Source organism: Streptopelia decaocto (genome assembly GCF_964273445.1).
Source record: "Streptopelia decaocto genome assembly, chromosome: 11".
Lineage (NCBI taxonomy): Eukaryota > Metazoa > Chordata > Aves > Columbiformes > Columbidae > Streptopelia > Streptopelia decaocto.
In genome coordinates, this window is record NC_138666.1 from 6,957,114 (window position 1) to 6,983,690 (window position 26,577).

Genomic DNA, 26,577 nt, shown 5'->3' on the forward strand with positions numbered 1-26,577 from the left:
TTTGCCCAGCGCTGATCTTCCCAGGATCACGCTCACAGCTGCTCCCGCCGCCCTTTTACCTCTTTGACGCGGCCGATACCTTTGCCCGGCATTTGCTGGTTTGTCCGGATTTGCTCAGGTTTGTCACAGACTGTGTTGAGTTGGTCAGGCACCATTATCATAATCATCAGTGTTTCTTAATCCACTGAGATTACCAAAAGCCTGAAGGGGTGCTCATCACACTTACTGATTTTAGAGGGTTTTATCCTTTTCTTCAGACTGAGAACTGCTTTTTCATTCAGTGTGTAGTCCCCACCTTCACATATTTTGAGAAATCCAGATACAAAATGTATAGCAGCAATGCAGGAGCTTGATTTTGCAGTTCTTCCACAGAACCGCTTTGCTGACAATGATTTGCTCTTAGATATTCTGAAGCAGGCAGCTGAGAGACTCTCAGCATTAAGAGACTCTCCTAAATAGTAGGTTTTGGAATAGTAAATAGCACAGATAAGCCACTTTAGGGCACTAAAGAGGATTCCCTGAGCCTGAGCCTTGAACTTACACCCCATGTGATAAACATCATCAAAGAAATAAATTCTTAATTCAAAATACTGCCATTTGTTAAGTAAAACAAACAAAACTCTATTGAAGAATATTTCACAGATAATTTTATGGATTAAGAAAGATGTGGGGCTTAATGGCAAATTTTTAATGGCAGAATGTTAATGGTCTTATGAATTCTGCTTGCTGTCATTGATAGATTCTGTAGTTTTCGAAATATGTACTTAATGGAGGAAAATAATCACACAGATTTTGTAAATACAAGAGAGTTATTAAAGGCCCACAACATTATGCTTTTGCCCTGTCATGACCCTGAGGGCACTAACAAGCTGAAAAGCTTCACCTGCAGCCCCCAACCTCAGCCCTGCCCATGGGCCAGGAGCATACTTAAGCCCACCCCTGGGCCCATAAGTGTTGTTGGGCTTGTTGTCTTCAGCTTTGTCTTTGGGATGGACTTTTGCCCTGTTTCCTTTTGCTCCTTTCTGAGCTCACTGCTTTGTCGCTTCTGGGTTTGGGACTGTTGGGGGACCCTTTTACCAGGGGTGCTCAGCGTCTGTGGGTGACACTCAGCTGGTGAGGATACTGCCTATGTTGGGGACATCTTTGGCTCCCCGTCCTCAGACAGCAACTGGCCTGTGCTGCTCCCTGATGTACTCATGAGCCCTTTCCTAATGGCTCTTTATCTTCTTCTGCAATGTTATGAAAAGTCTTTAGAAAATTGGTTGCTTGGCCCAAGAAACTACAGCTCTAATTTGGAAGCCTGTGCCACTTACATGGATTCCAGGTATGGCAGGAACAGTGAACACCCTGAAGAAAGTTACAGGATGGGCTTTCTATATGTATTTTTCACTTAACAAAGCTATTGGATTGCATGTGGGAATAATAAGAGTGTAACATTGTTCATGCTTTCATCCCTAAGAAACATAGGTCAGGAAGACTTCTCAATGTGCTTCCCCCTTTCGCCCCCACCTCCCTCCCACCTCCCAAAAAAACACCACCCACTTCAACAGGGTCAAAGTGGTATGTAAGTGGGAGGAGTAATGATGGTTCCTTGTGTCTCTTCCTATTTCTAGTCTATATACAACATTATTCCTCTCATGGGATGTTTAATAGTTCAGAAGAACAAATTTCCCACCTTGAGGCTGCGATGGCACTGTGTTGTGAGCTAAGGAACTTGGCTGCAGGTGGCTGCTCCCCTTCCTGTTCTCCTGGGCAAACCTTGTGTATCTACCAGATTTCTGCGAATTCCTTAGTCTGAGTAATCACCAGTTCTCAGAATTGCAGCTGTTAATGACAGCAATTCATAGCTATCAGTATTCAAATATACAACTATTCAAATATACAACTATTCAAATTCAAAGAATGCATGCATGCAGAAATGATAAGAAACCTCACAGACCCCTTGGTCCTCTTGGAGCCAGCTGAGAAAGAACCTGGAAAGCACATGTAGAATAATCATCAACCAGCTGGCCCTCCAACAAAATATAGAGCCAATGGAGAAGCCAGTCCAGGGACAAGTTGAAAATTAACTACTCGGTTTGCTTCCCCTCACCAACCAGGAAAGGGAGCTCTCACATTTTTTATAAATAGCTCTGGAGACCCCTCAGTTGTCTTGAAGCTGCATATCCACAGGGTTTTTTTTTTTTCTCCCCTCTGACTTGACAGGTTGCTAGAGTCTGGAAAGCTCCTCTGAAGATTTTAAGTGCCAAGGTGATAGCAATGAATGGTGTGAAGGCAAAATCCCTGGCGCATTTGTACAAGCAGCTGAAAGCTCTGTGGAGGCCGGCGGCAGCGCCAGCGCGACTCTGCAGCCTGGCCGCCTGCACGCGGAAAAACAGGAATGATGCACGTAAGTGGCTTTGATTTTGTCAAAATAGTACCAGACACCTGCATAGGAGAGATGCAGAGGGACAAAGTCAACAAATGTTAAGTGTTGCTCTTCTTTCTTATTTGTCACCTAACCAAAAAGGGAAATTTGAGAATGTGGCTGAAAGATTAGAGAGTGAATAGAATGAGAGAAACTAGAGATAGAAATACCACATTGAATTGTATGATTTATGTCCGTGCACAGGATTAAAACGTTGTTACTTCTGCTGTGTCAGCAGTATTGGGTTGTTTGTGATTATCACTTTTAACTACAAGGAAGAAACAGACTATAAAACCAAAACCTTTCAAACGTGGTGTATAGGAGAGCTACAATTAATCACTTCCTAAGATGCAGGATGCTACTGGGAGATGTCAAATATCTAGTTATTTTAAATACTGATTAACTTATCTACAAATAAGATCAGGCCAGCCCAAGATTGAGTGTCTACTCGCTTGTGTGCAGATGTCAGCTGGAGCAATAGTATAGAAATATTTTTACATCTAGGAAATCCTTTTGCTTCCCATCTTTTTCTCTGTAAATGGATACAGCTTAGTAACTTTTCCCAAAGAACAGCCACGTCCTTCCTTGAATACTGAGATGTGATTCCATTTTACTTAGATTACCAAACCACACATTTTGTATTTACTTAACTGATAAAAAAACAGCTGATTTTGTAACAGATACAAAACAAAGCAGAATGGAGACAAGCACAAGGCTTTGTTTATACTGAAAGCTATAAGAAATATTCAGTAACTTTAAGTGTTTCATAGCACTGCTCTTGTAAATGCATTTTTGAAGATGATGCCAAAGTACTTTCTGCCACTGAGTGACTAGAATTTCAAAGAACCTGGTGGAGTAGCTGCCAAGTGCAATGTGCACTGTTGTATATTCCTAGACATGGAAGCTTTGTGTAACATATAGCACGTAAGCTTCCCTGTCACTCAGCAGAGCAGAAATAATTCAGAGCACTTTTTATAAAGATACAGTGTTTGCAGTGTTTTTCAGAGTTCTTAGTCTAAATTTTCTTCTTTTTTGTTTTTTTCTGCTACTCAGAATAGAAGATGTGAATTGTATTCCAAAAGCTTAGCACAGAATGGGTCCTTCAATCTGGTAGCAGAACTTGTTGACACAGTTCTTCGCCTTCTTTTTTTAAAAGGTCCCTTTTAAATTTATAGAAGATGCCTAATTCCAGAAGCAAGATTAGCATTGAATTGTTTCAGTAGAGAAATGATCACAAGAAAGAGCCTAATTCCTAGTGCATAATTTAAATGAGTCACATATGCATCCACAATGGTGTTTGTCCCTTTTCTGACCTGTGTAGAGTTTTCTCAGTACAGCTCAAGTCTCTTAAACTTTTACTTCCTTCCCTGCCAGTTTTTTTCTTTTTACAAGCATGCTCAGAAACTTTTTTTCCCATTAAAATAAGGAGAAAAAAATACTGTTCATCTATTCAAAGAAAAGCACTACAGTAACGTTTATAAAAACAATGATTCAGCCTTATAAAATAGTGTTTATTCCAATGAATTCATATTAATTAGTTTGTATGACACAAGGATTTGTGCATATGAGAGAAATACTTCTAATAGCCACGAGCAATGTACTTTATCTGCAATTTATCAGCAAACTTTTCCAATGTTGCAGACTGAACAGCTAAAACCAAACCTGTGCCAGTAACTCTAACGTTTGGGCTCCCACATCGCTGCTCATTTTGTGCAGTGACATGAATTACGGCTTCAGAGGGGGAATCCAGAGAATCCACTGTAATTGTGGTTAAAAAGTTCTGGCATTATTCTGTGTTTTTATTCATTATTTTTTATTACTTATTCATTGTTTTTATATTTGAAGGCATAAACTAAGAATGCAAGTGAATATTCATTGCAAGTCCAAGGACTTCCAATTTCAGAAGCCGCACAGACAACGTAAATCAACATCCTTCATTAAGAAAGTAATGAAATCCACTAATCAGCAGCACAGAATCCCTCTACACAGTTGCTAATTCTTTTGCTAGTTCATTATTACTATACCACAAAACTTTATGGCCTGTAGTATTAAAAACTTAAGGACTGGAACATATTACAGTTCAGTGTTATGTTTCTGTTTCAGGAAAGTATTACTCTAGGAAGATGATTTGAAACTGTTCAGTGGAGTAATAAGGTGGAGAAAAGCTTGAGATCTCTGGATCTCCACGTGTGATGGAGAAAATAATTATTCTATGGTTACCCATGGTTAATCAGTTTTGAGTAAGGGGTTAAATGGTGCCATATTTTTTGCTGTGGACGCTTGTCCATGGGGAACTGTACTGAGAAACCAAAACTCACTTAAGGGTAACAAGGATTCCAGGAAGAGATAACACAAGGCTGTTCCATCATAAAGACCGTTGCTGATTAAATCAATTACAATTGCTACCTATCTCTTTTTACTCTCATTCCTCTTTCCAATTTAAGACAGTTGCTATTTATTACTTAAATCTTTCTGCTCCGTGACATTCATGCAGGAAATGCCAAACCAAACCAATGCAGGAAAGCGCTATCTTTAGAATGCTGGTTTTGGCTGCCAGTGGATAGACATTAGTTCTGCAGCCGCCAGCCGGGGGGTTCCTCCATCTGGTAGCTCGACCCTGCGCACAACATGCGTTCCAAGCAAAAAGCACAGTCAGTTAAACTCTGCTATTCCCAGCTGACAGTGCGAGCAGCCCTTTCAATGACAAAAACTTCAAAGAAACGGTAAAATTGGACTAGTGAGCTCTTAGGTAATGTCTTCAATGTAAAGTTAATTGTTCTCCCAAACTTCAACTCTTATCTTTCTCCCCTCATGCTTTCTGCCTACAGAACTGGTCTTTCCCCCAGCTGGGTCTGTCACTTGGCAGGTAACTCAGACATTTGCTATGAGGACACAGGTTAAATAATCCAAAGGCTGACACCTCCCAGTGCCTTTTCTGGATTCTCTTTATGTCCCCACATGGACAAAGGTATTTTTCTATAATTCACTGGAACTGTAGAAACATTGCTGAGAATCATGGCATACATGTAAAAACTTCTAGTGAACTACTGCAATACATGTCTGAACGAAACTCTGTAGTATCTTGCACGAATACATGGGGGCTGTGGTTTCAGATCCCTTTTATAGAATCATAGAACCATTTTTAATACAATACAGAGGGAGTAGCTGGAAATGCTCTTCATAGTGATTTTTAACCTATGGAGTATTCCCCTACCCTAGTAATTATTGCCAGAGCAGACCTGATTGGCTTTTTTTCCTTATCTTCCTTATCTTTCCTTACATCCTTAGCTACATGAAAAGCAAAATCCTTCAAGTCTTTGTTTGTTTGTTTTAAGAATTGTACAACACAGACACAATCCAGGTGTGCCATCTCCAGGACTGCATGTACAATTGCAGTAACTACACAAGTTGTTCAGGAGGAATCTTCTAAACCCTTTCCATGCAGAGTTACTAAGCCTGCATGCATAATGTTAGCAAATGTTTTTATACAGAAAAGATAAAGCCTCTGTTTGCTTTCCCTTGCCAACTGGAATTACCTCCTCCTTATCTGGACTCAGCCTCAGCCACTGCCTTCTCATCCAGGCTCCTATCTCAGCCAAACATTCTGGAAGCAGAGAAAAGCTCAGCGTTTCACAATCTGTTGCTGCTTTCCTGTTGAGCTTAGAGTGCTCTGTTAGTTACATCCGTTTGATAAAAAGCACTGGAAGCTTCATCAATAAACTGGCCGACATCACAGTCCAAATCTGACATCAATTCAGCAGAACCTTGGACACCTTGTCACAATGTACCTCGGCCAACCATCATTGTTATCCTCCCGAATCTTGATTCCTACTAAAAAAGCTTCAAAGAAATCAACCTATCTTGGACTTCCTCTGTAATATTCAATCCAAGTGGCTGAAGCAGAACCATGGTCCTAAGTTTAAAATGGTTCTTTATTGAGTTTCACTTATGTTCATTTTTATTTTTCTAATTGGAATGTGTTGCTATAGAGATCACTGCTGTACAACTTGGGACAAAACCACATTTCCTTCAAGTGGGTGGGATTTCTCAGCCATCCCACCACTCTATCCTCCCTGTTTCACTTCAGACCTGGATGAACCTTGAAAGTCCCTCTGTAAACAAATCAAAGTGCTTTATTCAACAGGTCTTTTTTTCTTTTTAAAGATAAAACTCATAAAGACTGAAATCCACTGAAGCTGAGTCATTTTACTCCTCATTCTTACTTGACAACCACCTGAATTCATTTCCTTACTCTTCTAATTTTTGTAACCCATATGTTAGAACTCTGTCCTCCCTAGGATACTTAAAGGGAATTTAGAAATGAAACATTGGAAAACATTTTGTCTTTTTCAATCGAGTTTACAACAGTGTCAGTTGGCAGTAAATCCTTTAATTTAACTGCAAGAAGCCTCCAAATACTATAAAATTAAATGGAGCATCGCTCTGTCTGTCTGGAAGGTTTTAGCAAAATAAATCAAGCACAGATGAGGTTGGTTTATGGCAGATCTCTCTTCAAGGGTGACTCACATCTTGGTCATGCTTGTTATTTTACAATGTTTACTATAATTGTTCTGCTGGTACCATAGAGATGCATGTAGCAAAGCTAAATAATAAACTAGACCCTTCCTCAGTGAGCTGATAATAAATGAGGCACGCATAAAGCAAAGGGTGCAAAACCGCATGTTATCTTAATTATCACCTTTGTTGTTGTGGGGTTTTGTTTTTGTGGGTTGTTTGTTTTTTTGTTTTTTTTTTGTTTGTTTGTTTGTTTGTTTTTTTAATTTTGCACATTTGAAAACAGCCTCAGTAGATGAGGTTTCTACTTCTCTTTCCACACGGATTTTGCATCACTAACTCACCCAGTAAGCCAATATTCAGATTTCTGGTTGTGGTGTTCCCTATACACACAAACCACTCTGAGTTCAGGAACAAGAGAGAGCATAGCTGAAACCTCCCAGATAGCCCAGAAATGTAACCATTTTGGAAAAAACACGAGAACAGAGATAATGTAATTCTGGCTGCTGCTGTTCTCCCCAGCTCGCCGCATCCGAGCAACGTCTCTCTTGCATAAACCACCATCTCTAGCTGGGACACAGCCAAGGAGAAATTCTGTCTGGAATGGTCCAGCAAATAAGATTTTGGCCTCACTGGCCAAGTGCTGGGAACAAGGTTCAGGCCTTACGTTTCCTTTGCGCTGGTAGTTTTTGCCTTTTTGTCTGCAGTTTCCAAAACAAACCGTGTCACTGCTCATATTTTGAAGAGTTTTCTTAAACTCCCTATAAAAGTTTTTTTTTTTTTTAATTAAACCTAAAGTTTTACTGAAATTTATGCCCAGTAAGAAATAGCATGTGCACACAAACCAGGAACAGATTCTCTGAGTGATTCAGAAAGGAAACAAAACTGTGGTAGATCAAAATTATTTCTCTTTAGTTTTGCACTCAAACAGCCCATCATTTCCGAAAGCCTTTGGTTGTGCTGTTCAACCCACAAGAAATGACTCATTCTCTTCCGCATACTTGCTCTATAACAAACTTCACGTTTTCAAAATGTTGCAGGATCAAATCATTACAAAGCTTCACAAAGTTTGGTCATCTTAATGCCACAGTGTGAAGCAGTGGAGTTTGAGGCTTTTTTTTTTCAATTGCTTTTAGCATACATAAAAGTGATAGTTGCACAGAAACCAGGTTATGCTGTGAAACAGTAAGCATCTATGTATACATTAGTTAATCTAGTAGATGTGACTTCTAAACTGCCAAAGGTTATCTATTGTACTTAGAGGATGTCACAGAAGAATGGATCATGAAGGAATGACAACCTTGTTTTGTCACTAGATGAGAATAAAACCCAGTACCTCTTATAAATATTTGAAGCTATGTCTGAGCTGCCTGCTGCCATTAAGCATGAATCTCATATGGGCTGTCTTTGTGACCAGGAACTACCTGTTACTCTGAAGTATCTTCAGCAACAGTCACATCTGACATGTGGTAAATACAGTTGTGTAACTGTGATCAATAGGCTACTAAACTATGATTAAGCCTGAATGAATAATGATGTTTATGGGCAGAAACTGTTTTCAATTTTATCAAGTGCCTATCTCTTCTTCTTAAGATACAGGATGCTGTATGTTGAGAATAGTAAGGTTAGCCATACTGAAAAACACTGAGTCAAATCAAGAATTCATTATATTTGCAGTTGAATCCTACTACACAAAAAAGGAAGGCATTTTGGGGGGATAGGGGAAAGTAAAATGAAATTTAAACCTAGGTTCAACAACCTAAGCTCGCATGTTTTTTATCGTCTTTGCACATCTTCCGATGCCCTGTTTTCTGATCACGTAGCCACTCCAAGCAAATCACTTGGCCAGATTTCAACCTCCTCTTATTCAACTCAGGAGTACTTTAAGTATGTTACACTATGAATGCAATGGAAACTTCTTACACAATATTGTAAACCGTAGCAAGCTCTTTTTGGTTGGCTTGAGTATCTAGTCTTGTCTCCATTTCAGTAAAACATTCTCAATGCTATGTCAGATTCCTCATGAAAATTTGAAAGTACTCTCCCTAACAGAATTAAAAATCTCCAAAAGGTAAACGCAGATTTGTAAAATGATTTTAAGAGAGTAACTATGAAATACGATTCAAAGCAAGTGGCAGGATGAAGGGCAGGAGCTGAGGGGTGGTGTTCTGCTCCTGGCTGCCCAAGGGACCCGGCAAAAATGAGGACACTTACTTCATCTTTCTGCTTTTACTGACACCGTCAGCTTTCTACCGACTGCCCTTGTGTTCCTCGCTGGCAGCTGTAACACAGAAAAGTGCAAAGAATGACCAATGTTTTAGTCACAGTTTCACGGAGGCCTGCCTCAAGCAGTCTCATGTGATCATAGAATCATTTCAGCTGGAAGAGACCCTCAGGATCATTGATTCCAACCATACTCCAACATTAAACCATGACCCTAAGAACCTTGTCTAAATGCCTTTTAAACCCCTCCAGGGATGGCGACTCCACCACTGCCCTGGGCAGCCTGTTCCAATGTCTGACAGCCCTTTCCATGAAGATTTTTTTCTCAATATCCAATCTCAACCTCCCCTGGCACAACTTGAGGCCGTTTCCTCTTGTCCTATCACTTGCTACAAACATTAGTTGAATGGGCCCATTTTACCATCCCACGATATGCCCATTTTGGCCTTTGGGATAGATGCAGGTGGGTACAGTGCTCATAAAGTTAACTTTTTAAAACTTTTCTGTGTGTGGTTTGGGGCAGAGACTCTGCTGAGCCAGACCCACCCATACCCCTTTGGGACAGGGATCCTGCTCCACCTCGGGGAAACTGAAACCTCCTCGACCAAAACTAACCAGATAAGAATAAACACTAATCCCCTGAAGTGTGTAAACAACCCCTGACGCTATCACCCTGAGGGAAGGTACATTTTGGGGGTGAATCATGCACAGGGATTAACCTGACCATGGGAAATGGTGAATACCCACCCATAGGGAATCCCAGAATGTCAGGGATTGGAAGGGACCTCAAAAGCTCATCCAGTCCAATCCCCCCGCCGGAGCAGGAACACGCAGATGAGGTTACACAGGAAGGTGTCCAGGCGGGTTGGAATGTCTGCAGAGAAGGAGACTCCACAACCTCCCTGGGCAGCCTGGGCCAGTGTTCTGTTACCCTCAATGAGAAGTTTCTTCTCATATTTAAGTGGAACCTCCTGTGTTCCAGTTTGTACCCATTACACCTTGTCCTGTCATTGGTTGTCACCGAGAAGAGCCTGGCTCCATCCTCCTGACACTCACCCTTTCCATATTGATCACCATGAATGAGGTCACCCCTCAGTCTCCTCCAAGCTCAAAAGCCTCAGCTCCCTCAGCCTTTCCTCACACGGGAGATGCTCCACGCCCTTCATCATCTTTGTTGCCCTGCGCAGGACTTTGTACAGATAAAGAGAGCCCTGTCCTCTCCTCTTTCTCAGTGTTGTCACAGGATAAAATGCCGGTGGCAGGCGGGCTCGGCCCGCCTCTGAGGGAAGAGCTGACAGCCTCCCCGCCCTGCCTGAGGCGGAGAAACGCCCGCCCGGCTGCGGGGCGATGGCGGCGGGGGGGTGCCGTGGTGCCGTGCCGGAAGGGGCCGCGCTAGGCTGGGCTGGGGCGGTGGCGCCCGGCGACTCCATCGGCTCCTCCGCGATGCTGCCGCTGCTGCGCCGGGCTTTGGTGGCCGCTGCCTCCCGGCGGGGGACCCGACGGTGCAGCCTGGGCGCCTGCTGCTCCTACCGTCTGCGAGACGCCCGTGAGTGCTGCCGCCGCTTCCCTCGGAGGGTCCGTCCCGGGACAGGCTCGCTCAGGCCGGCGCTGCCGTCAGCCAGCCGGCCTGAGGAGAGCGGGTAGTGCCCCGAGCCCCCTTCGCTCTCCCCGGCCCGGCTCTTGTTCCCCCGCCGCGGGGCAGCCCCAGCGCCCGGCTCCCTCCTGAGGGGGCTGCCGGTGCCGCCGAACTTTGTGTAGAAGAGGCCGAGCGCAGCCTGGCTTTGTCCGCTGAAACATCAGGAAATGGCAGTAACAGTAACAGTCGTGGTACTTTTGGGGGCTGTTTTGCTCGCTCACCTCTGTCTTACCTGCGTGTTGGTCACCGCGAAGTTTGCCCCTTGCTGAGGAAACGGAGGGGAAGGTTGTTTAGCAGCCTCTCGTGTGAGTAGTTTGTCAAAAGATTATTTTATTTTTTTTTCTTCGCAAAAAACCACAAGCAGTTGTATCTAATGAAGCAGCCGGTAGCACTCTGCTTCAGGTTCTCTCCATTTCGCGTTCGGTGGATGGACAGAGCACAAAAAAACTTTTGTGGGTCATCGATGTTGGGGGACAGCAGGTGAACAAGTGCTCCCCAGCCACACAGACCTCAGTTCTGGCTTTAAAAAGAATAAAATCCTGGGGAAACTTCATGCATCTGCCCTGCTCGTGCCAGCGTGAGGTGCCCAGGCTGCCCCCAAAATCGGTAGTTTAGGATTTTACACGTGTGAGGATCAGCTGTATGTCCTGACTGCATAAAGTCATCTTGGTGCGTACAGGTGTGGGTGTTCAGAGCCCTGCTCCCTCGCAATGGTGAAACCCCGTAGTAGATGTAGGCAAAAGACCGGCACCTTCAATAGACTATTTTTGCTTTTTAGTGGGAATTATCCTGTGGCTGGTGTGATCTGACATGATGGAATGGGTGTGTAAGGAAACATGATGTGCTGAGACTCTGGCAAAGCTGGAAAACAGAAGCCACCTTAAAATCAATTGGCAGTAAAAGCAAAATAATTTTCTGAGAAATACGGGAACAGAATTTATTTGAAGAGCATATTGCAAATGAGGAAAGGTATCAGCTCTGTCGTAAGTCAAATTACTGCACTTCCCTGTGTGGCTGAGTCATGCAACTGGAATGTATTATTATTATTTTTTTTACTTTCTTGTTCATCAGCTGACTTGAATTAGCCTTTGGAGCCAATATGCCAAAGCACTTTCTCTTGCCAAAAAGTTCTGAAGCATTCAGTTGGAAGTTCTGTATCATGCATTAGAGCCTGACTCTCTTCATCATCTTCCAGTGCATCCACTTTGGCAGAGCCCGCTTACCATTCCTGGAGGCACCCGACAGTCTCCTATCAACATCCAGTGGAGAGACAGCGTGTATGACCCCTTCCTGAAGCCTTTGAAAATCAGCTACGACCCAACAACGTGTCTTCACATCTGGAACAATGGATATTCATTCCTGGTTGAGTTTGATGATTCTACTGATAAATCAAGTAAGCAAAACTCAGAAAAATCAATTTAATGTCTTACTAATACTTAGGAGAAATATTTGCATGATGTAAAACCACAGCACAAATGTTGAAAATGAATGTATGATAGAAGAATGTTTTACCTAAACATGGGTTTATGGTGATGGAAATTATAATGCAGAAGTTCTATATAGGCCTTGCTTTTACTATGTATTTATTACCATGGTCATTGTCCACAAATCCTCTGTTGTAGGTTGAAACTTATATTAACTGCACAAGCCTGAAGGCCCTGCTTTTTGATTAGGTCTCATAATACCACAGCTTTATCTACATGAGTCAATCTTTATATATATCTACTTAATTTTAAATGAGATTCTGTCATTACACTTTAATAAAGTAATCTGCCACTTATCGCTTTTGTGGTGTTAGCAGGTATATTTAATGCATTTGAGGTAATCGGCAGCAAAATTACTTACAGTTGGAAAGCATACATACTTATCTCAATAAGGTTTTGGAGGATTAAATAATAGTGAGCTGCTACCACAGGGAGCAGATGTCTGTGTTCCTGTGTTTTAGTGTAAGCAGGAGTCTGTGCATGCAAAATCCAATTATGCATTCCAGCAATTTGTTATGAATAAGTGCACCAACCTGAGCAGCTATTTTTTTTTTAAATGCTCAGTAGAGTGACTCAAAATCAAGATATTGCTACCAAATTCTTGATTTCCTGTCTGTTTTTCCTTTTTAAAGTTGACTTTACCAAAGGATATTGCTGGTATTTGTAAAGATATTTCGTAAAGGTGGGTGAACTGGTAGCAGTTGCTTGGGGATATTGTGGAGCTCATGATTCATGTGGTTTGCTCAACTTGACCTGGAGGCAAAAACTGAGGGACCCTGGGCAAGTTTGAACCTGTTCCATTTATTTATGTTTAAGGTGACTGCTTACCGTGAGAGATGCTAGAACTTTGTAAGGGATTTAGTAATGCTCTTGGGAAGGAAGCTTCCAGCACGCTAGTAAACAAATGCTTTGTCTCTGTGCTACCACTATTTTTGGTTGATGTTTGGGAAGAGGATAATTGCTGTGATAGGTAATGAAGAAACCAAGCAGTGCCCTTGTGTTCTTACAGTACAAACTGCTATTGCGTTAGTGAGGTGGGGTTAGAGGAGAGGCTGAAATGGAGGCATCACTTATTAGCTCATTAGTGATTTTAACTTAGTAACTCTAGATTGGTTTTCTTTTAATTTAGCAGTCTTTTACTTCATACAGCCATACCCTGCTATCTGTTGAGGATGCATTCCTGAAAAGTGTTATGATTCACAGTTTGATGGATAATGAAGTCATTTTTTTCTGCAAGAATTGGTATAGTGGAGGGGAATTGCCTGCAGGAGGTTAAGAAATCTGCAACATTTAAATACCCAGGGACAGTTTTATGACATAGAGATAAGCATGGGGTGATTAGGACTTTCAGAGACTGGTTGCTCAGAGCACATCACAGCTCTGCAAGATCTTATTTGCCTCGCCTATAAAACTGAACACTTGAGGTAAATCTTTAAGTGTGAGCGATCTTGCTGCCTCTGGATGGCTGCCTTATCATCCTCCTCCTCAAACGAATTAAAGTCAATGAAGGGTGATGATGGCATTAAAGGATCAGTGATAGAACTCAAAAATGACAGAGAAACAACAGATCACAGGGTGTTGCTGGATAAATGGCTAAGTTTTCAAGTGTCTGCCTCTTTTCTCCACCTTTCTTTTCTTTACTGTTGCTATTTCTGGTTTTTCTTTCTGCCAGCTTCAGTCTAACAATAGTAGAAATCCAGAGAAGGGAGCTTATGGATAAACAAGCAAAAAAAAAATTTGAAAGAAAATCGAAACAAAAGATGAAAAGGAAAAAAAGCAAAACATGCATCCAGGATAGACAAAAATGCCGAACTCCTGAGATGACGCGAAGCAAGACCTGGGCAAAAGACAAAGGTAGTTCTGCCATGGGGTGTTTGCTCATGAGCAGAGCAGGAGGATGAAGAGGGTGTGGGGCAGGTATGTACAGAGTGTGGTCCTGGCTGTGCTTGAATCCCATCTGCAGAGAACGGAGGCTGAAACCCAACTAGGGCTACAATAAAAAGCTGATGTGATCCTTTCCCCTGGTTGTTGTTAGAATTCCTTTAAACTGTTTTGTTTTGAAATTATCAAGACTGGGATGATGAACATGATTGTAGCCACTTGGGGGTTCACATCACCACAGAATCAGGAATGGATAGTGTCAGAGCACAGAAACTTTAATTCTGAAAAATTTGGCAGTGTGGGCCACATCTTCATCCCATCCCCAAAAGTCATCTCTCTCCACCATGATTTGTTTTTTTGTTTTTAATGATGGTCAGTATTGCACTTACGCTAAGAGCTCAGAAAATGTCCATTTGCCTAGCTTGTTTTAGCTTATTCTTTTAGCACAAGCAGGCCTATCTCGTTAGGATTTCAAAACTGCTGGCTGGCTTTAAGGGGAGGAAAAAAAAAGACAAGAAAAGCTCTTAATGCCTCTCATTGTTTTCTCCTTAGTATTAAAATGATTAACTTATTTTCAAAAGTAGTGTTGGGATTATGTACTTTAAACAGTGGTTTGCTATAAAATTTAACCATAAGGTACAGCTAAGTAAAAATTGGCAAATGGGTCTCTACAGCTATGTGTTTGTTGTTAACCCTTTGGAAGTAATTCTGGTCTCATTTACCAGATGTTGTGATATAAGAATGAGCAAGGAGACTTTGCAGGATGTTCCTGGTTCAATTAGGAGGAAATTAGTAAAACCCAACAGCGCACAGAAAACTAGGAATAGACTTTTTCATTCATGTATTTGCAAAATGATGAGAGGCCCGCTGAAATCAGGAGAGTGGACTGAATGTTTACCTTCACTTGTGGCAAAAAAGGCCCTAAAGTTTCCAGAAACCCAGAATTTTGCCCATAGCCAGACTGTAATTTTAGGTGCTTTGTGGAGTGTAGCTTGAACAGTTTACAGTAGGCACAATATTAGTGTATTTCTGGCTGTGCAGGAAAACTTTTAACATCGGTTATGCAGTCTGAAAGCTCTGTTGAAGCAGAATGGTATGTTTGGATTTTTGTAACTTGAAAAAAAAAAGAATCAGAATGAAACATTTGGCACAATGTACTGATTTTTCTGGCAAAATTGGATTTTTGAAGTCTGGTATTGTAATGGGAGATTCCAATATTTTTCATAGATATTGAGGCTTTGCTGGGATGTCATTTAATAGATCTGTTCATTGCTATGTCATCATACATGTATTTTCTGGTAAGGCAGTTCTTATATACCTTCTCAAAGAGAAGAGTATAGAATGGAACATGTAATCACCATGACTTTGCTCAACTTGATGTGAATTGGAAAAAAAATTCCCTTGAGGATGAGGAGAATATTTAGTTTATCATCTTCAATTGGATATAGGTGATTCAAACTGCAGGGGAAAATTGTGATGTGTTTGCTTGACCAATTTTCTGAGAGCAGAATAAATTGTAAAAATCGCCAAGCACTAGGGGAATGTTTCAGTTAAGAAAGTTGTTCCACCTGATATTTTTTTTTCCTGGACAAATTTATGTCAAAGAAAACCTTTTGTTACTTGTCTGGACAATTCTAAATCACGTTTATTAAGATGTGTGTCTTGTTTTGTTTTTTAGTAATCATTGGAGGTCCTTTGGAAAACCAATACAGGCTCAAGCAGTTCCATTTCCACTGGGGAGCTATAAACGAGTGGGGTTCAGAGCACACAGTTGACAGCAAATTTTACCCAGCTGAGGTATGAGATGAAACACTGAACAGTGCAGATATTTGTGGGGACAGAAGGCTTGAATACACTACGTGCTAGAAAAGCCCCAATTTGCAGAATTGCAGCTTCCTGCTAAGGGTCAGACCTGGTAGGTGCCACAGCTCATCTGCTGCTGTATTAATAAGTTCATCTTCAGTGTATTTTTGGAGAAGAACGCGGTCTTAAAATGGAACGCCTTCTCCCTTACTGAAAGTTTCAGTAATGTTTTCTTCTCCCCAAATGTCCCCAGGGGTTGGACAAGCTGATGGCAGCAAAGTATCGTTGCTATTCCAGCTCTGGCTGGATGGGGTTCCACAACTCTGCTTGTCCTTCCTCCTTTGGAAGATGAGGAGGATGAAACTTAAAGCAAACTGAGAGCACAGTCAGATCTTAATGAGCTTCCAGGTCCCAGCTAATGGAGTGCAGATCAGGTGGACAGCAAATGTTAAGGTAAATGTGCAAGCTCAGTTCTCAATTAAAAAAAACCAAAAACATGCTTTAACTCTGAGCTGCAATAGCAGAAAGTTCACTAGAGGTGTAGGATTGCCCAGTCCTTACTGCTGTCAAATTACTTGTCTATTATTACTAAACGCTTGCAAAGAAACAAATGACATACTAAATACTCCTTTCAGAAGATATTTAAAGAGAAAATGGAAGATTATTTAATTCTCACACCCACACCTGTAACTCTTGAAGCCCGGTCCTGCTTTCTATAAAATAACTGTCTTGTGTATGTAACTCCAGAGCTGTGGCTGATATTAGAGAGTTTATTTTAGTCATCAACAGTTGTTTGTTTCCTTAAGTCATTACAATAATATACAGCAGAGTTCTATGACAATATAGTGGTTATCATCATCACTTTATTTTCTGTTTTCAACTTGGAAGCAATTATTAAAGTAGCGAAACTTTTTTGACTAAGTAGCTACTGAGGTAGAAAGAGAGTCAATAAAAAAGATGGAGCAAACGGCAAAAATGCAGATTAAGTTGCTCAGAGAGGAAAGTATGACAGGTATAAATACACAGTGACGTGCCAAAGAGGGAGAACTTGAAAGATGCTGGTTGCTTATTTTTGAGATGTTTATCTCCTGTTGATGTGTTCATAATGATGCCTGTCAGCTTGGCAAGATATTTATAACCAGCAAGACTGTATGGCTGAGTTTTGGGGCTGCTGTTGGCTACCTAGGGAATACACAAAACCCCTCAGAGGGGTGCTTGGGTTGGACTCTGAGAGATTCAAAGGAACCTTCTGTTAAGTGCAGGAGAATGTTCCTGAGCAGAACAGTGTTCTCTCTTCCTCCTGCTCAGAGATACAAGGGACCTTCACTTCTAGGTACACTAAGCTTTCCTGTGCCTTTAACCAGCATCCTTGCAACCAGTTTCCCACAAAGAAAATCCCTTTCATATCTGCAAAATACAGTTGATGGTTCTTTGGCTATTGTTTCAAAAAAAAAGAGGAAGTGAAGTACAATTATTTTCCAATAAACTTTCGCTCCTCATTTTTGCAGCACACTGCGGTGTCTCAAATTGCCAGGGACCAACAGTAGCAAAGAACAAAAGTTACATTCATGTTGATTTCGCATTCATTTCTATTTCAGTTGCATTTGGTACACTGGAATGCCGTTGCTTACCCAACTTTTGAAGAAGCTGTAATGGAAGGCAACGGCTTGGCTGTTATTGGAGTGTTTTTAAAGGTAATTTCACTTTGTGTAATAAGCTGTAATGATGCCTTTTTCTTTTCATTTTGTTAAAACTGATTTAGGATAAAATATTTCTAGATCGTTGTTGTTTTTAGAAAAATACTGATTAAGGTAGATATGTAGAATATCAGCTTAACGATTCTCTCACTCCCACTTGTCTTTGCAGCTGGGAGCGCATCATGAAGGGCTGCAGACACTGGTTGATGCCTTGCCAGCAATTAAACACAAGGTAAGTATTTAAGTGTCCCACCACTTGTCACTCAGCATAGCTAAAGCAGTCATTCAACACAAAAAATACTTGGAGAATAGCAAAACATGACCAAATGCTTCCTTCCCTAACTGTCAGTCGGGGGCCTGATTGACACCCTGGGTGAAACTGTCGATTATACTGGGGGAAAGCTCATTTTTAAGGAGGAATTGTATCCTTCAAGCTTTCCAAACCTCTTGGTTTAAGAAACGATACCCTTAAAAGGGCATTCACGTGTTTAATGCTTGTCCTCTCAGGAGCCTGCCCTTCCAATTCCGCGGAAACACGGCACTGGATTAGTTTTTTTATGGTGTTTAACTGGAAGGAGCTTTCTGTGCTGTGTAAAGTGGTAGTTTATTTCTTGTGCAATTAAGGCTTTCTGATTTTTTTTTGTCTGATCTTTGAAGGGGACATTATTTTTTGCCTTTTCTTTTAAACACTACATTTTCTGCTAGGGGAATGGGACTCTTTCTTCATAGCTGAGTTCTGCCAGGAGAGGGAGCGCTGGGTCTCTGGTAGCACTCAAAAGCAGCTCATGCCCGTTCCTTTTTGAAAGTACACACGAAATATACACACACCGTGAACTTTGGTGGCTTGTAAGCACATCCAGGTGAAGTCGCTGTGCCATTGTTTATCGTAGTAAGGATTCTTTTATCCAAATAAACCCGATATTTATGGCAGTGCAGTGAAAACTCTGGTACATAAATGCCAAACAAGTAAATTCAGTGCTAAAAAACCTACAAAAATCAGTGAATATGCATCCATTATGAGAATATATTTTACAGTATATGAATTTGAAATAAAGTGAGGATCTTTTAAAGAAAGAGTAGTTTCAAACATTAGGCTCATTGAGCTGCATGTGGGCTGCTCCGAAAGGGATCTCATTTCCAGAGGGTGTCAGTCACCCAGCAGCTGCTCAGCACTTGATTTAAAAAGAAACAACAAACCTTTGTTGCCTTGTGAGCGTTATCACTGACTTCACCTGCAAACCCTGAGAAACGTCACCCTGCTGAGGAGGAGGAGGAAGGTCGGATAATACCCGTTTGATGGCCTTGACCTTCCTCTCTCATGTGACGGGTGAAAGTTCCCATCTAGAATCTCTTGTCCAGCTCCCTATTTTTGGAAAATTCTTTATTGTAACATTTCTTAGTGGGAAACTGATAACACCTATCTAAGGAAAAACAGATTTTTTCCTTTCCTACATTGGCAGCATATCCTGGAAATACCCCAGGAGTAAAATGTTTGTGTAGGAATTGTGGGCTCTGAAGCTCCTACCTGCTGGCTGGTGTCTCACTTGTGAGAGAGCACGTTCCAGAGACATGAATACTTGACGTGATTTAAATAAAATTTTAGTCCTCCTCCCTGTGCCCACTGCCTAAAGTCACGTGTTGAAAAGTAAAAGCGCTGTTGTTTGCAGTGTACGAAGTATATCTGGCAGAACTACCCAAACTTATTCCACCATTTATTCTTTCTTTGTCCTGTTTGCCTCCAGCTCCCACAAAGACATAGTCAGTTGTTCCTTCGCAGTCCTTGTTTCTTCTGCACTGAATCCCTAATGGCTGTTGAGGACAACAGAAATATTTAAATTTTGTCTACTCACTAACTGCCTTCTGTGCCTCAAACTCAGCTTACCAATTTTGTGCAAGTTTATGGGGTTTTAAGTTATTATTTTATCTAGATCATTATTAGTATTCACAATAACTAGTTTTTCAAATGCATGCAAAACATGTACAGTGTTTCATCTCATTGTGAAGATCTCCCTGAATCTTCTGTCATAATTTTTTTTCTAAACGCCAAATTTTTAAAATAAATTCTTTCTGGGATTTAGGACACTGTGATCGAGTTTGATGTCTTTGATCCCACCTGTTTGATTCCTTCATGCCCTGATTATTGGACCTACGCGGGCTCCTTGACTACTCCCCCGCTTACCGAATCGGTCACATGGATTATCAAGAAGAAGCCAATAGAGGTTGATGAGAATCAGGTAAATCTCGTGCTTTTGTTTCAAATCATGCCATACCTGTTTGGCTGTTGCCACAGAGGGGGAGATGCACTCAAGTAGTTCCTTACCAGCACCAGTAATTCACTGTGAATACACAGAGATCAGCGGCTGTAGGCATGTTTATACTCAGCTGTACTGTCCTTGAATTCCTTTAATTCCCTTTTAAAAAGGACAGAAAGCCAAAGTTTTCAGCAAACATTTGCATTACAGAAGTTATTTCAAGTGGAGGAGTCTGTGGTCAATGGTATGTTCTGACACCAGCCCGAGCTTGTCACCATATGCCCTCTACTGCTTTTAATTTTAGAACTTCATGTTATTCCTTGGTAGGTGTAGCTACAAGTAGGAAATGGTCAGAAGGAAGACTCATTGGAATTGCACTGAAATCATGGTTTTTGTTGGAAGTTTTGGGGATTTTTTTTTTTGTCTATTTGAAGAACTGCAGTATTTTGAGGGGCATTACAGCATGGGACAAGTCTTAGAGAGTTTTGCAAACCAAGTAGGAATGAACAACCCCCAAAATCTACTATTTTTTCTTGGTTTAAGAGGCACAGAAAGTTATCTGTGCACTGTCCCTGTTTTTTGAGGCTTTGACCAATAAGTGTGAGTCCAATGACATGAGGCAAAATACTGAATTTTTTTTTTTTTTACACAACTTTAGCATAGAGCTGTTCCATCCAGAAGGTCGTGCTCCAAACAAACACTAACTCAAGAATGGGCATGTACGTGATCTTCATGGTTCAGTTTACCTAAAGGAACAGGACAGGAAGAACTGAAGACTGTTAACAGAGCAGAGAGAACTGAATGCCTAGTGTGTCATTCTTCTTTTCAATTTAAACTTTTTCTCTCTTTTTTTTTTTTTTTTTCTTGGCTCTTCACTCTCATTCTTTTATGGCATAGAAAGACTCATAGTTTACTTAACATCGTCATGCCCTTGTGAGCATTAAAAGCTGATCTGCTGCATTCTTATTTTAATCCCCAGTTATAAACCACTGAGAACAACAACTGTGTAGATTCTTGCTTGTTGAGTTTCCCTCTTTTCTGCGTGCCAGTATATACATGTGTGAATAAAATAACAGAATTCCAAGAAAGGTGTAAATTAAGAAAGTCAGAGAGGTTTATTTAAATATGGTGTATGTTCCCGTATTTGAATGGGAATGGTTTCAGTCTCAGATGTTGCCCCATTTGAGATTTAGTTTGCCTAAAGATGGCAGGTGACTGACAATTCATCTTCCACGTTGATAGGGATGGTGGTGTAATCTTTACCAGCAGCTGACAAAGAAGTGCCAGAAGTTCATGCTACAATTTCTCAGAATGCAAATGTAATAATACTTTTATTTTTTTATTTTCCAAGCATGAATGGTTGTGTTTTGTTGTGAACTCCACTAATTCTCCAGTTACAAAAGTGACAAAATGGGACATTTTCTCCTTCTCAGCTGGAGGCGTTTCGGATGCTGCTCTTCACGTCAGATGGTGAAGAAGAGAAGAGGATGGTTGACAACTTCCGCCCTCTTCAGCCCTTGATGAACCGAACCGTCCGTTCATCCTTCCAGCGCAGACATCTCTTGGACGGTGAAGTTCAGCCCAAGGACCGTGCTGAGCAGGTCAGGCCATAACCGGCCCATGAAATGTCAGTCCAGGCTGCAATACCTGGATGTCACTGACATTTTTTACGTATTTTTCCTTTTTCCGCAGTGTGTGTGCGCTGTACGGTTTCGCAGCCAGACGGTTTCTGTTCTGCTAGGTGCCGTTTGGCTTTCAGTAGAGAAGCTGCGGTGTGTTTTTAGTTTTGCCTTTTTTCAGAAATAATATTAACCCTTTACAAATTGGCTTGCTTTAAAGCAGGGATTCATAAGGAATTACTTTGACAGTTACAGGAAAAACAAGGGCAGGAGATCTTTTCTCCTGCCTCTTTTCTGAATTGTTCGGTGTCTCCTCAAATGTTCTTCCAGTGACTTGTGTGAATTAATAATCCCAACTAAAAACATGTTAGCAAGCAGGATGTGTGATGAAGTGAAAAGTATTAATACTGACCAGGTCCTTTTGTGGAATTGTTTCAGAGGTTTGAGAACTAGTTTCTCTGCTCACATACACAGAGACATTTTATCTTCTTCCTTTTTCCTTGGTGCTTAGGATGTTGAGAAGGAAAAAAATTCCTTACAGGATCGAACCTCTTTCCATTCTCTTGCATGCATGACCCATGTTTGATATGGATGTCACAGCATGTCCGCTCTGTCAAAGCCACAAGCCAGAAGACTTTTTCTAAAACCTTATAACAAATGCAGAAGCCTTTAGCTTTGGCAGCTTTTCCTTTTCTGTATTAATAATGTGCCAGGAGAAGAGAGATGAAGAGAATGCACCAGTATCTCAAGACTGGCAAGAGCAGTAAATTAGGCAAAAATGTCCAGTCGATTCCAGGAAGACGATCACATCAAAGGAAAGCAAAATCAGATAAACCCCAGCTGACCCTCCCAATGGTATTTGTGAGGAAAAAAAAAAATTCTGAAACCTAATCCAGTGCTAGGAGAGTACGGACAAAATGCAGCATTCGGATACTTGAAATATTTTTTTCATAAAGCACCAGTGCACTCTCTCAGAAGTTTTGTCTTTTGTACTTTTCTTATAAAGAGAGTTGTCTTGCTTCAGGACAACTGGGGACCACATTGTGTTATAGCACCTTATGATAAGGAAGTGAAGTGGTGGTCGAAATTGATTTGTGGACCAGACAAAGTTGTTGTGTAAGCTGCCAGCTGTGGAGCCTTACCCAAGTGGGAGGGTCCCATTGCCACAAGCATTATCTACCTCCGAAGGATACTGTTATACTGCTACCCTGTTTCCCTGAAAATAAGACAGGGTCAGTATTAATTTTTGCTGTAAAAGATATTTACATTTTTACATGTATAGCTGCCTGGATACTATTTAAATTGACTTTTTTATGAACAGTAACTAGGGCATATTTTTGGAGTAGGGCTTATCTTCCGAGCATCCTCAAAAATCCTGTAAAATCACACTAGGGTTTATTTTCAGGGTAGGTCTTATTTTCGAGGAAACAGGGTACTAGACGTAATTTTTTCTCAAGCACCTTTCTCATTGGCATTTTACACTTTAATGTATTTAAGCGTGCCCATGCATGAAATTAATGTACCAAATGTCTGGTCAGATTTTCTGAGGAGGAGCGCGTCTGTCTGTAAGCTCATGGTGTGATTTTGATTGATTGTATATGAGGAATCTTGGAGAACAGATGTTCCTTGCTCTGCATCTGCCGGTGAGCAAGGTCACTGGTTGCTGCTGTGATTCAGCACAAGTGATGCCAGCACGCTAGCTCAGAACTTTAGAATCAATACTTTCTATTTTTTAAGCCCAAGTGTTCAGTTTAAAAGCACTTTAACACTTTTTTGCGTGACTCTGATGATTTTAGGGCTTTTCAATGCTCGTTTAAACAATGAAGTGCCCAGGTCCTGCCTTTGCTTCCCTAATCACTCTACCTCGGGCTGTTATGTTGCAGCAGTTGTGCCTTTCTACCTTGGCAGTTTGAAATGTGTGCCCTTAACCTTAGAGTGGCTCTATGCGGTAAATGTAAGAAAATCTCTGTTCTGTCCCCATGTAGCCTACATATTTTTACTGTCTGGTGTATTCCATGTGGCAGGATGTATCTTCAGATTCATTACCTCTCCCAAGCCTGTACTGCTCAGCAGAACCTTACCATCTTGGGTGGACTCTGTAGAACTATACAATCTACATGAACTCGGTTGAACTATACCGTATTTGGCATCATCAGATAGACTTTTCACTGTGCTCCTAATCTGCAGAGTCACATCAGTGATGGTTTTGCCAGAGAACGACAGGCTCCAAAATAATTTTGGAAGGGAGGTCTGCAGTTCTGGCACCAGGAAAAGAATTCTTCTACGTTCTGCCTGAGTGTACTTGATCTAGTTGGGGTTAAGCTGCAGGTTTTCAATCAGCGTGTTCTTGCAAACGCTGTTCTGAGGAGGACACTGTAGAAAGATGGCAGTGATGCAGAATGGGCACGGATCTTGTCTGTCTTTGAGATTTTTGCTACTCATTAGTAGTAGTTAGGAAAAAAATGTAATATAAACTCATCTTAATGTTCCCTTTACATTTAAAAATATAGATGACTAAGCTACCTATAGGTAGCCTGCATCAAAATATTAACCTACTGCCTTATAAATACTGAATACAGTAGAGATGACTGAAATAGGCTCTGTCAAGTCAGTGAAAAGCCACCCGTTTGTTTTATTGATGAAGACTTAGAAGTATGAAGGGAACAGCTTGTTTAATTTGGATCAGTTTGAATTACCAGCTAAAAACATACATGAAAATTAAGTGTGCTTGACATTGCATGTCAAGACAGCATTTCTGAATTAGTGTATAATCTCTTATATAAAAGGCAGTGTTTTCTTGGGGCTACCAGTTTAAGTTCTTAAAAACAAGCAAACTATCGGGCCTGTCCTACCTGAATGGGTCTTTGAAAAGGCTTCATGCAATTGCTCCAAGTTTTTTAGTTGCCTTGATAATTTCCACTGAGTTTTTGTGGACCTCTGATCCCCTGAGCTTGTTTCACTAGTTAATGTAGCTTTCCTAGTGTATGGAAATACAAAATACGCGTTTTGTTCTTAGGGTACTACTGTGGTGTAAATGTTTTATCTCCAGATGTCTCATAATGCTGTAGTTGTGCTCATACCCAATCGAGTTCTCCATGGTCAGGTTTGCTCCACTGAATCAATTTTTCTCCTAGTTGCATGAATCTCTTTCTAAGATGCTCATCATCGTCAAAGGGAATGGTGAATATTCTATTTTCAGTGCTGTATTTAAAATTCTCATAGAGGTTTACTTATTTTGCTAAAAGTATAGTCATGGAGGCTTTGGAGAATAAATGTATTATCCATTCATATGGTTAATAAGCTATACTCCATATATATTTAGATAAGGTCACATCTGAAGATACTTACATTAAACTAATAAATTGTAATTTTTAGCACTGATAGTTTCAAATATCTGAAAACAGGGTCAACATAGAAAATATTAACTTGACTGTCTTACAAAAATAAGCCTTACAGGGATTATCTGTTACAGGTTTTTTGCTGCTTTTTTGAGTCTTACATTTATGTCGCAGTGTTTTAGCACCTCTGGGTAAGGCAGACAGTGTCTCAGTTGCAGGGTGGATTGTTGTTTAAATTAGCAGGCTGGAATGAACAGAAAGGGGTTTTTTGTTTGTTTTAACTTTTATGTTACAATAACTCTACTGGCCTTGCAAAAGCTAACTTAAAGAAAAATAATTCTGTTTACCTGCACATGTATGTAAAACAGGAAATGGGGTGTAATTCTTTTGCCTTATTCTCTCAGTTGCTTGGGGGTATGGGGAGAATGATTTGATTGTTGGGCTTGAGCTAATATTTCTAATGATTTTGCACAACTAAGTGAAAGTCTCTTTGAAAGGTCTCTGCATAGGAATCTTTAGGCTCTTCTTTTAGGTGGCACAATACAAAAGGATCAGAGCACACATTGGTATTTGTCCTTGCACGGTAGTCACTTCCATCAATTAATACTGTGCTGGAAGGTGTTCCTGGGGCAACAACTACTAGGAATTAAAGACTGTAATTGAAATAATGTTGAAATATTGAAATAATATTCCATATTCCGATATTCCAGAACTTTCATACCCGGGCACCTCAGGTGTTCACCAGCACGTGTCCCTGGCCAGGCTTTTGTTCTCTCCTGTCGCCATGGCTTGAATTGATATTTTAAAAAGTCTGACAGGAGTGTATCTTTTGGCTATGAAAGCCATAGAAATGGAGAATGTTTCAATCTCAGAAAAACCTGCTGGATTTTAGAATACTGGAATTCTACCTGGTTTACTTTTGAGGACGGGTCCCGTTTTCTGCTCAAATTCGTAGGCAATAGTGCTGGCCTTAACATTTGAATGCCTTGATTTTGAATGTCTTAACTTGTATTCCTTGGCAAATCTTTGCTTTTTTCTTTGTGCAACTTGTTTACGTGGCAGTTGTCGCATTGTGTATTTTAATATACGTTATCTGCCTAATCATAATTTACTGAAATAATTGTCTTTGCAGACAAAATGTGTAACAGGGAATGTCTTTTGTTCTCCTGGGATACAGGCCTTTGTCCTCAGTTTTTACCTGATGTAAAGAAACTTGTAGCCACTGTATTTAAAACTGTTAAAATAGTGTGAGACCATTGAATAAAGAAACACAGAGAAACCTGTGTCTGTATCTCATTGTGTAATTAAGCTCTCCAAGTTAAAAGGTAGATTTTCTGTCAGGAAAATAACACAATTCCTCCTTGAGAATGAACCAGTTCATTAGGAGTGGAGTCTAATCAGCTGTCAGACATTCTGTGATACTTAAAAGCAATGAAAGACTCTGCTGAACTGTATTAGAATTGGAATGAAAGAACAATGACCTCTCTGTTGCTGCTGTGCTGATGGAAGGCTATCTAATTATTTCTTACATTCAGCTAGATGCGGCATGTCGTCTAGAATGGGATTCCAGATTTTGAGGATCTTTGCTGAACTACTTCATTTAACACTGATCATTAAGCTCAACCTGTCAACTAAGCTCCTTCTTCTGTGGTGTAAATGGTCTTGATAAAACTGAGCGTTGATCTGATGTGTGGTGTAACTCAAGAGTTTCACGTTTAGTGG

At 40.8% G+C, this 26,577-nt stretch overlaps 1 protein-coding gene and 1 long non-coding RNA gene across 3 annotated transcripts; one reads left to right on the forward strand and one right to left on the reverse strand.

The window, feature by feature from the left end:
- Positions 1-2,281: 2,281 nt before the first annotated feature.
- On the reverse strand, positions 2,282-10,340 carry LOC309444876. Its single transcript, XR_014185169.1, has 3 exons — positions 10,202-10,340; positions 9,137-9,203; positions 2,282-2,427 (listed from the first exon to the last, which is right to left on the reverse strand). It is a non-coding gene; the product is annotated as an uncharacterized lncRNA (long non-coding RNA).
- A 127-nt stretch (positions 10,341-10,467) lies between these two features.
- On the forward strand, positions 10,468-26,138 carry CA5A (carbonic anhydrase 5A). 2 transcript variants are annotated; one of them, XM_082063104.1, is made up of 7 exons: positions 10,468-10,691; positions 11,977-12,174; positions 15,825-15,943; positions 17,548-17,643; positions 17,816-17,878; positions 19,725-19,880; positions 21,332-26,138. In XM_082063104.1, the coding sequence occupies exons 1-7, from the start codon at positions 10,493-10,495 to the stop codon at positions 21,509-21,511; spliced, it is 1,011 nt and encodes a 336-aa protein (XP_081919230.1). In that variant the 5' UTR covers positions 10,468-10,492; the 3' UTR covers positions 21,512-26,138. The 2 variants fall into 2 exon arrangements, with proteins under 2 accessions (XP_081919230.1, XP_081919231.1); XM_082063105.1 differs by lacking the exon at positions 21,332-26,138 and adding an exon at positions 21,141-21,275.
- Positions 26,139-26,577: the final 439 nt, after the last annotated feature.

Excerpts from the sequence above, each read along its gene's own strand:
- CA5A (XM_082063104.1), top strand. The coding sequence starts at position 10,493 with ATGGCGGCGGGGGGGTGCCGTGGTGCCGTGCCGGAAGGGGCCGCGCTA. Across the intron at positions 15,944-17,547 it reads GCAAATTTTACCCAGCTGAG|TTGCATTTGGTACACTGGAA; the intron begins GTATGAGATGAA and ends TTTCTATTTCAG. Across the intron at positions 17,644-17,815 it reads TTATTGGAGTGTTTTTAAAG|CTGGGAGCGCATCATGAAGG; the intron begins GTAATTTCACTT and ends TTGTCTTTGCAG.